At 34.2% G+C, this 10680-nt stretch overlaps 1 protein-coding gene across 2 annotated transcripts; it reads left to right on the top strand.

The window, feature by feature from the left end:
* Positions 1-3777: 3777 nt before the first annotated feature.
* Positions 3778-10598, top strand: LOC101265479 (uncharacterized). Of its 2 annotated transcripts, none has more exons than XM_004229810.5 (16): positions 3778-4006; positions 4103-4193; positions 4890-5064; positions 5135-5240; positions 5478-5560; positions 6202-6228; positions 6355-6521; positions 6651-6761; positions 7488-7568; positions 7684-7748; positions 8174-8230; positions 8728-8799; positions 8902-9150; positions 9825-9940; positions 10098-10193; positions 10279-10598. In XM_004229810.5, the coding sequence occupies exons 1-16, from the start codon at positions 3956-3958 to the stop codon at positions 10421-10423; spliced, it is 1692 nt and encodes a 563-aa protein (XP_004229858.1). In that variant the 5' UTR covers positions 3778-3955; the 3' UTR covers positions 10424-10598. The 2 variants fall into 2 exon arrangements, with proteins under 2 accessions (XP_004229858.1, XP_010326005.1); XM_010327703.4 differs by having other exon boundaries at positions 3901-4006; positions 5128-5240.
* The last annotated feature ends 82 nt before the right edge of the window (positions 10599-10680 follow it).

Raw genomic sequence — 10680 nt, 5'->3', positions numbered from 1 at the left:
AGTTTGAAAATTGAAAATCGCTCCCTCGGGAGCGATTTTGTTTTAGTTTTATTTTTTTAAAAAAAATCAAATTTTTGCTTTTTCCAATGGACAAAATCGCTACTTCGCGAGCGATTTTGCCCTTTTGGTCAAAAAGAAATTTCATATACCGTTTTAGAATTTTTATTTACATTTTTTACCCTTTAGGCTTCGGACTCATCTTTTTACCCTGCTCAAATAGTGACATGACAATCAATAAAACATGTAAAAATTATACTCCGTTAGTAATGTGTATCATTATAAAGTAATATTAAATATAGGGCTGCATATCGATCGGTTCGATTCAGTTTTGAAGTTTATTGGTTGTCTTGTTGGTTATCGGTTTGTAGAGATGCTAAACTGTTACAAAACCATTAAGATATTGACTTATTGGTTTATCGATTTTTCATCGTTGTCGGTTCGATTATCGGTTTAATCGTTAAGATTTGACACAAAAGAAAAAACATTGAAAGTCACTTAGAAATAAGGTAACAAACCAAATAAACCATGTGCTTGAGTTCACATGTTACATTTTGGTCAAAAGCAAACACTTTTACATTGTCGAATAACCAAGTGTTTGAGACAACCAAAAATAAAAGTAGGAAATCAAACTCCAAGTCGAGGACTTTCTATACAAAATGATATAAATATAATTATTTAATTTAATATCGGGATATCGATTAACCCGTTAAGAAAAAAACTTCAAACCGTTAAGAACCGATAACCCGATAACAAAAAAGATCAAAACCATTATCTAAACCAATAATCCAATAACTTTTCTATCGATTCATCTTATCGATTTCGATTCAATTTTGAACAACCCTAATTAAATATTTGATGAAATAGTCGAAGATTGAAAATGGAATATTCTTTTTTTATCCTAAGGTTACGTACAATTGTCCAAATCTAAGTCATTTTCTAACAAAAATCAACATGGATTATGAATTATTTATTAATTTAATAAAGCTATATATTGTCCTCCAATTGTTAGGGACAAATATAGACAACCTAAAACCTAAGTTTAGTTGTCAAGAAAGTATTAGTCATTAGCAAATACAATATTACAACTAGGACCACTTCTCTGATCATGTGCGATTAAGATTTTATTTTTATTTTTTTTAGGAGTTTCTTGTCCACTTCATTGGTAATAATATATTATAACTTCTAATAAAAATGATTAGTAAGTGCGTTAGGTTTAATTAAGTGTATTTAAAAATTGGTGTTTAGTTGATTTGCCTTTTAGGTGCAAGACAATATGGACAAAGAAATCCCAACTTTCTTAGTCAGGTATGGATGTATGATATTAATTTAATTTAATCACAAGATATTTATCTACAATTAGCTTAACTTGTATTTTTTTATTCTTTTTATCATATATGGTTTGTTTTTTGTCAAAATAAAATGCACCATGAGTCCAAAAACATAGGCTTCTTTCACTAATAATTTGTATGGACCTGCATCAAAGATTCTCTCCCACCTAGATCGATCTTATCTATTTGAATAAATTAGAGAAAAAAATATAAATTCAATACTTTAAGTTATATCGAAGAGTTAGAGGCATGCTTAAACTATTGAGACGATCTATTACATGTTTATATTATTTAAAAGTGAAATTAATATTACCTTCAAAGCTAACATGGAAATAAAATTAAATAAAAAAATAAAAAAGACGTGTTTAAGTGAAAAAACATAATTTTTTTCCATCCCCCACCCTTCTCTTTCGTGCTACCCTTACCTTTCTTCTTTCTCCATTTTTTTCTCCTCACAAACACTCTTTTGTTATAGCTAACCTGAAAAATAATTATTTTTTATGATAAATTATCGATGGAAAATAGAAATAACATTACACGATAAAAATCATCGCAAAGATCGAAGTTGTTCAAAATATCTGCAAATAGATATTGTACGTTTTCACAATTCTCCGCTTTGAGCTTGAGTAAAATTTGTATATTGTGATAATTATTTGTGGTGGGTTTGGAGATGAGTGAAAAATTAGTGGTAGCATAAATTTTAATTTCGATGATGACAATGAAATTAGTGATTTTGATGTGGATGGTGAATTTATGATTATGATTGTGATGAATTTCAATGATAGTGATATGATTTTGATGATGAATTTAGTTTAATTTATGAAGTTTGTTATCAATTTTTTATGATGACAGTGGTTGTGGGAAGGTTACGTTGGTGAATTTGATTGTCGGTGGTGAAATCAATGATGGTGGAGAAGTGAGCTCGATGATAATAGCAACAATGGTAGTGATTTAGTGGCGGGTTTGATGGTGAATAGGGAAGAAGAAGAAATTGGTGACATGGATTTTTTTTTTAAAAATCTGACGTAATTATTGATATGACAGTGACATGGTGATGAAGCACTTTCTCATCATGTGACTGATTGTATGTGCGTCAGGGTTGAAATAAGTTCACTAATTCAGGTGTGTAATAGGTCGTCACAATAGTATAAGCGTGTAAGTGACTTTTCGTAACAAGTTACACGAGAGAATTTATGGCTTTTCCAATAAATTAATAAATTCATCCGTCCGCTTTTATTTGTCTATATTAAGAAATCAAGATATAATTTATTATTTTACACTCCCTCAGTCCCATTTTGTGTAACATTTTTCGTTTTTCGAGAATCAACACAATTTAACTTTGACCAAACATTTGCGTAAGTAATCTTCAAATATTTTTAAATGAAATCTATATATTTGTAAACTACGTAAAGAGTACTATAAGTCACTTGATAATTCAAAACATCAGAAAATGAACATTTTGGCTCGTTTACAGAAAAAAGTTATATTTACTCTATGTCATGCTTTTTTTGAATGAATATTATTCAACAGATTTTTCTAATTTGTCCATTTTCCTAGCCATAAATTGCCTCTGATGACCCAAAATGTGGATTTTGTTATACATGTCTAATAGGCCAATATTGCTCCTCGACTAAAAAAAGTCATGGTAACGGGGTGTTACATACGACGTTGGTCAAAATATATTTTTCACTCACTGACCATGCCGTTCCTTCCACATATATTTTATATGTGCAATCAATCAAACAACATTTTTTTTCAAAATATTTAACCCAAATGAAACTAACTGTGTCTTTAGGGGGCAGGGGACAAACATATCATACCTATGTGTGCATTGATGTTCAAGATTCGATTCCTTAAACCCGTTTCTAGATTGTCCAATCCAGTCCTGAGAATCGAATTTTTCATTAAGCACTGAAATATGTATTGCCATAACATAAAATTTATCATGCGGAGTATAACTAATGGCTTTAAATTTTCATGAATCCATCTAAAATAATCAGGACATGTTAGAGTTGTTAGTGTTCAAAAGGGTTTTTACGCAAAAAAACAATTTCTTGAAAATCCCATTAAGACTAGAACACGCGATCTCCAGGAATTTCCACAACCATTGAACCACCAAACTGAATATTTAGCGTATATCAAGACATATCAATACTTATATATATAAGTATTTGTTAAAGCAAAAGTTTTTCCAACACCATTTGGCCGGCTCCGCCCCTGGACTCACTTGTATTTTCAATATGTTAGACTTCAATTTAGTGAGATTGATAATTTATCATTTTCACTAAATTCTTATTATTTGGTTGATATTAATTTATTAAATTGAAATCTTATAATCGAGCTGCATTATTCCCATCGTATAATGAGATGGATCGATCACCTTTGACCTAAAAAAAGAATGACTACTTACTATCAATTATAAGAGTGAACTGTAAAATAGTACCTAATTGGCTAATTCAATTGAATTACAAGGTTATTAAGTAACATTTGGAAATTACAAGGGATGCATTATTAACTCGGAAATAGTTGAGGGTAGTTTACTAATCAATCCCTTAATCAAAGCCCTTCACACGACAATTTTGTTTTCGTCGAAGAGCGACACAGAATCTCCAACACTGTCTTCGGCAATGGCGACTCCTGAAGAAGCTAAGCTCCACCAGTTTCTTCAATGGCTAAAGGTGCCAAAATTGTTTCTTGAGAACTTATCTTTTGTACCCTTTTAACATAATTTTACATAAATGATGATGGGTCACTAACTTGGACTTCAAATTCAGTTAAACAGAGCAGAACTACGTGGTTGCAGAATCAAATACAGTGAATCCAGTAAAGGGTTTGGAATTTTCTCATCTAATCATGCATCTGATGGTAAAGTTTTGATTTTTTTTTATTTGCTTTTTCTTGCACCAACTGTTCAATTTTGGCAGCATTTCTTGGTTTAAAGGTTATTTGGTTGGTAAGATAATGCGGAATTGTCGATAAGAAAGCAAGTTTAGATGAATAGAGAGCTCTTTTAGTTATCTTGGTTTCTATTGTCCATTTTTTTCTTTGTGAAAGTTATATTATTTTTTTTCTGTTGGGTCTTTAGGGTGAAGATGAGGGAGATACTGCTTATTTCAACTCTGGAGTTTGAGTATCAAAATTCTCGACATTCATATAAATTTCTGTTATATTTCTTTGAGCCTGTAGAATGTTTTGATTGATTGAAAGACTCTTTTAGGAGCACTTATTGTTCAATATGATCCTCTGCTACTGGTGAAAAAGGAATGATCTTTGGTTCTGTTTAATGTGGTTTGGAAATTACTGGTCCCCAGTTTTATTTCATCTTTTTCTTTTGTATATAGGATTTTGTTGTTTAAAGATGTACTCGTGTTTATGTAAAACATTACTTATCAAAAATAACGGAAGGAAAATCTGTATGAATCCTGTATAGTGGGGCGCCTTTTCATTTGTATTGTAGTAGTGTTGTTTTGTGATCGATGAAAAAGTATAATGTTTGGGGAAAAAATTGGAAATTGCTCTCAATCATGCTTGTTCTTATTTTGCTGTGTCAATTTGTATCAGGGATACTACTGGTGGTTCCATTAGATTTGGCTATAACTCCAATGGGTGTACTTCAAGATCCTCTTCTTGGACCTGAATGTAGGGCTATGTTTGAGGAAGGGGAAGTAGATGATAGACTCTTGATTACCTTATTTCTAACTGTGGAGCACCTACGAGAAAACTCTTCATGGAAGCCGTAAGTATTAAATTAATCATTGTTCATTTCTAAACAGAAAACTAAGGCAATAATTGCTAGAAGACTACAGGTACTTTGATATGCTTCCAACCACATTCGGGAATCCACTTTGGTTTTCTGAAGACGAGCTTTTAGAGCTTAAAGGAACCACATTGTATCGGGCTGCTCAGTTGCAGGTATTATTTCTATATGCATGGTGTACTTTTAATAAGGTCTTTCTATTTGGCCATACATAAATCTCTGATAAGTGATACCTGCCACTATGCCATTGTGAACTTAAGAAAATGAGTTGACGGCATTCTTCTCCTCTTGGATTTGGATAGCTTGTTGTTTTACTACTTTAGTGTGAATGTTAATTCGTTCTTCACATTCTCTACCAAGCACATAAGAACTTAAGCAGGTTTCTGTTGCAGAAAAAAACACTGCAGTCTTTATTTGATGAAAAGGTGAAAAGGTTGGCTAAGAAGCTTTTAACTCTTGATGGACATCCAGAAAGGTATGTGCCATATCAATCTTTTATAACTAGTGGTAAGTGTATAATTCACCCTTGCCTGCACAATATTATACTGCTAAAACAAAGTTATACACTAATCACCATTTTTACATTAGAGAATACATAGTGCATAACTGTGTTCAGAGTAGGTGCAAAGGATGTTACATAACGTGCTAACCACTTCTTATCTACACAGGAAAACTTTGTAGCCTCAGTTTCATTTTTGTCACTATGGAGACCTTTTTGCTTTTTGCTTGTACTTTCAATTATAATCTTATTAGGCGTCAGTGTTCCTTCAGGTGGAAAATGACATAATACGTACTTCAATGCCTTCATGGTTGGTCTTTATGCTGCATTCACGACTGATGGATTCATGGTTTCTTGAACAATTCATGCTAGATAAAAAGCTATATGCTGTACTCACCATTATATAGTGGAGAATGCATATTGTATTAGTATACAGTATACTTAGATTCAGTGCGAACAGTGTTACATAGTACTCTTTAGTTGGCACTTTCATCTTTCTGAAGTTGGACAGCTCGTTATCCCAATATGTTGGTCTTGTGTTTTTTATGATGTGTTGGACTTTAAAATTGCACAGGTTATTTAGAAATCTTATTCTGAACTTGTTGCTTTTTTGGCAGAGATGTGAAGTTTGAAGACTTCCTTTGGTATGCATCTTTCTAGTAACTAGACAGTCATTCTCTTCCTAAACAATGGCCCCTCATCTTCACAGTTCAATATTATATTAAATTTATGTAAGCTGCTGACACGTTTTAATCTCGTGGACATCATAGGGCAAACTCCATATTTTGGAGTCGAGCACTAAATATCCCTTTTCCGCGCTGCTATATATTTCCTATGAATTCAGAAGGACAAGATAGTGACATTTCTAGCAAAGTCATCAATTCTGCAATACAAACTAATGGTTGCGGCAGTTTATCTAATGGAGAGTCTGCAAAAGGTGAGGTCAATGTTCATTATCTTTAGTATGTTTCTTCCAGCAATGTCCGCTCTCCAATTAAGGAACCTTATTCTTTCTTGGTAGATTGAGATCTAGTTCTGTCTATAATTTAAATACCTATGATTTCAGTACCCGAATATGATACACTCCAAGATAAAGTTGCTTCTGCTGCTTCCGTTTCACAAGGAGAGATAGTTTGGGTGGAAGGTCTGGTCCCAGGCATTGATTTTTGCAACCATGGTAATTTCGCAGTCCTTCGGTACCACCTATTCCTAGATTAGTTCACTGATATTTTGCTCTGTGGTTCTTTATTTGAACTATTTAATAATTTCTGACTGATTAGTGTGATCATATGGATGTAATAGAGCCAACAAATACACAGAACGAGCTAAAAGACGTCTTCCATCTTGCTTCTCCCATGAAATCAGTAATTTCTAGAGGCTGTTTGTTTCACTTGTTTCCTTTCTCCATTGGCTTCAGCTATCTTGTACCTCCAGGACCATAAAACAAAGTTATTCTTAGCGCTTTTTTCAATTAGGAGAAAGTATCAAAATATTGACTCCAATTGCAAGACTTGTGCAGCTGTTGTTAACCGTCATACTATACCCTCCTTTTCAAGAAATTATGATTTTGGCTTTTTTGATAGATTTAACTTCATTTTTGCTCTATTATCTCCAGAAAGCTGTTGACAGTAGACAGTGTCAATTTATGCTTTACTACAATCGTCAATCGGGTAACCTCAATAAAGTTCTTGCTTGGATCTTTGTAGTTCTTCATAGATTAATATCTTACTCCTTGTATTCTTTTCTTCACTACTTGTTGTAAAGAATGGATATATTTGTAGAGCTATTTCAGCTTCATTTTCATGGCAAATTTCCCAAATTAGATTGGGAATGCGTAATTGTTGTTGTATCACAAAGACTCTTGTATTTATCTATTTCCTTTTCTGCTGAAATTGCTGCATAGATTTCAAAGCTGCAGCAACATGGGAAGTTGATGGAACAGGAGCAACAACTGGAGTTCCTTTCTCCATGTACCTTCTTTCTGGTAGAATTCTTAACCAATTTGATTTCAGTTTTTTTAGTATATGCTAATTTTCCAATCCACACCATACAGCATTTGCTAGTTAGCCAACTAACTCGTGTGCTTCCTGATTAAAAAGCTGGAGAAAATCCTTCCCTGATCGAGAAAGAGATATCAATTAGCTATGGGAACAAGGGAAATGAGGTACATTCACCTGTTATGTGACATTTCATACACCAAAATTTAGCATCGGAAGCATTGCTTTGCTTAATTTTGCTGATAAGGCTGGCCTTTTCCATTGATGAGTTATCTGGTAGCTTTAGTATGTTTACCACTGTTCATCATCACTAATTATGAAAGAGGATCCTGCTGAGAGAGAAAGGTACATTCATAATGGTGCCTGAGCTGCTATATTGATGAGCTCTCCTCTGATGTCTATCTGGCTTTGGTGTAATGTCTAGAAAATAATGCAGTTTTTGGTCGTATTGCCCTTTTCTGGATCATGAAGCTGTAGAAAAGCATTTTTGGATCTTTGTTCTGTCCTTTCCACAATTCGGAGAATAGGTTTATTTTTTCCCCCTATTCTTCTTTCATGTTTCATGCTAACATAGGTGGTTATCTTATGACAGGAACTGCTGTACCTGTATGGATTCGTCATGAATGATAATCCTGATGACTACCTCATGGTAATCTATTTAAAGAATAATTAATATTATGAATCATTAGCGGTTGCAATGAATGCTTGATCTCGTCTTCATCGATGTTACAACATGACCCATGTTAAGAAGTAGAGGTCGTTGTTGACTAAATTGATTCAAGGTCATAATTTGGCTTCACCTTATATAGTGGATGCACTGCTGACATTCATTAACAACATATCAAGCGTAGGGCCTTTGTTTGGTATGCTGTCCAGTCCATGTTTAGTTTCAAGCCTCATAGCTACAACTGAGTGTACTTCATCAAGTCACTTTTAGTATTATGAGACCTTCTTTGAGTGGAATCTCATGGAGCACTTGGCGTTAAGAGGTCCATATGGATCAGAATTAGTGCCGAAGATCCTTAGTAAAGACCTTAAACTACTTCATCCTCATTAATTTGCTTGGATGCTTACCTTCTTTAACTGATCAACTAATGGATGGTAATAATCTGGATTAAACTTGTGTGATTGGAAAACAAATTTCAGGTTCATTATCCGGTGGAAGCTATTCAAAACGTTGATTTCTCAGATTCGAAAGCTCAACTTCTTGAAGCACAGGTCAGCAGTCTTTCTCTTACAAAATAATCTCATGGAACTCTCAAGCAAGAGTCAGGCTTGGTGTCTCTCTATGTGCAGTGATAAGCTCATATCTGTCTGCAGAAAGCTGAATTGAGATGTCTCTTACCCCGAAGTTTGCTAAATCGCGGATTTTTCCCTCCATCCAACTCATCTGAGGAAGATAAAGATAAACCCGTCAGTAGTCAACTTTGTAACTATAGTTGGAGTGGTCAGCGAAAGACGCCCTCTTACTTGCACAAGCTAGTTTTTCCTGCAGACTTTTTGAATGCATTGAGAACCTTAGCAATGAAAGAAAATGAGCTTTATCGTGTTTCTTCTCTACTTGAGGAGGTAAGATCCATCTTCAGCAACATCTCTTGGTTTTATTTCATTTTATTTTATTTTAGATGGAAAAGAATAGATAAAAACCAAAATCCCCAAAATCCGGTTAATAATTCCTACAACTCCAGTTTCAGTTCTGCGAATACCTGGTCACACGAATTTCACGAATGTTTAATGTTAATTAGATTTTTTCTTTTGACTTCTGCTACTATTTAGATCCATTTTCTCCATTGTTGGGAACTAGACGTCGTCTAAATGCTTCTACAATCATGACTAATCTCGATAATGCTAAAGGATGTGTAAAAACGTTGCCATATGAACTAAAAAATATCATGGAATTTAAACTGATCATTTTTCATAGAAGTATTGAACTCTCATATTTCTGCATCCCTTTGGCAGCACCTTAGAAACCAAGATGCGAACACTGCCGTGTCTTCTAATTAGATTAAAAAGAGTACAGATGCTACATTAGTACTCTTTGTGAAGGTGCTTGATAGAAGTACAATGTAGGAAGTTGTTATTGTTCATGGAAAAGACTCAAAAATAAAGCGTGAAACATAGAGTGGTAGAGGGAGCAGTAGATTTTCTCCATTGATTTACTTGTTGTCTTATTAATCTTTGTAATCGCTTGAGCGAAAAAACCATTTCATACAGATCACTAATTTTTTTTGTATATCTCAAAGCTTGTTGGATCTGGAGGAGAAAGGCAGCCAACTGACACAGAAGTTCAAGCAGCAGTATGGGAGGCTTGTGGAGATTCTGGAGCTTTACAACTTCTTGTTGATCTGCTTAACATGAAGTAATCTTCTCCTAGTACTATCATATAATGCCAGTGGTAGTGTAGATTGAAAGACTTCCTATAGATTCTTTCTGCTACTCCTATCTCTCTGCTGTAGACGATGTATTTGTTTTCTTTACTTGCTTACTCACTCCCTAAACTTTTTTTTCTCTGGAAGGATGATGGATCTGGAAGAGGGTTCAGGAACAGAGGAGAATGACACTGAATTACTCGAGAAAGCTCGCACTGCAGAAACCTCACAAGATTGCAAAGAGTATGATCAAAAACTACTATAGTTACCAACATGGAAATAGCATGCAGGTTTAACTTTGTTAATACTAACTTTACTGCCGATCCAGGACCAGTGACATTGCCCAGAATCATTTGCTGAGTAGAAATAAGCAATCTAGTATAATATACAGGCGGGGGCAGAAACAACTAACTCGTCTCTTCATTAAGGAAGCAGAGCACGCGTTGCAGTTAGCATTGACCGAAGAACTCTAGATAAATCTAACCCAAGATTTTACATTCTGCAAGATAGCTATTTGAGCAAATATTTAGGTAATGATTGAAATGTCAAGCCGGGCCTGCATTTCAGGTAAGCATTTTCTGACGGAATCTAAATGTATACCCAAGTTGGGACGATTCATGCTGGCTATTTAAGCAAAGGTTTTGGTAATGATCTTGTTTTTGTTGAGTATTCGACTGTGTTAATGCTTAGTAGATGGAGTTGCATTGCACCAATGCTCGTTAGATTAGTC

This window comes from Solanum lycopersicum, chromosome 1 (genome assembly GCF_036512215.1).
Source record: "Solanum lycopersicum chromosome 1, SLM_r2.1".
Lineage (NCBI taxonomy): Eukaryota > Viridiplantae > Streptophyta > Magnoliopsida > Solanales > Solanaceae > Solanum > Solanum lycopersicum.
Note: the sequence above shows the minus strand (reverse complement) of the source record. Positions and strands in the feature narration are given on the sequence as shown.

Coding starts and splice junctions, on each gene's coding strand:
- LOC101265479 (XM_004229810.5), top strand. CDS start 3,956: ATGGCGACTCCTGAAGAAGCTAAGCTCCACCAGTTTCTTCAATGGCTA. Junction 5,065..5,134: donor GAAAACTCTTCATGGAAGCC/GTAAGTATTAAA, acceptor AGAAGACTACAG/GTACTTTGATATGCTTCCAA. Junction 8,231..8,727: donor ATCCTGATGACTACCTCATG/GTAATCTATTTA, acceptor AACAAATTTCAG/GTTCATTATCCGGTGGAAGC.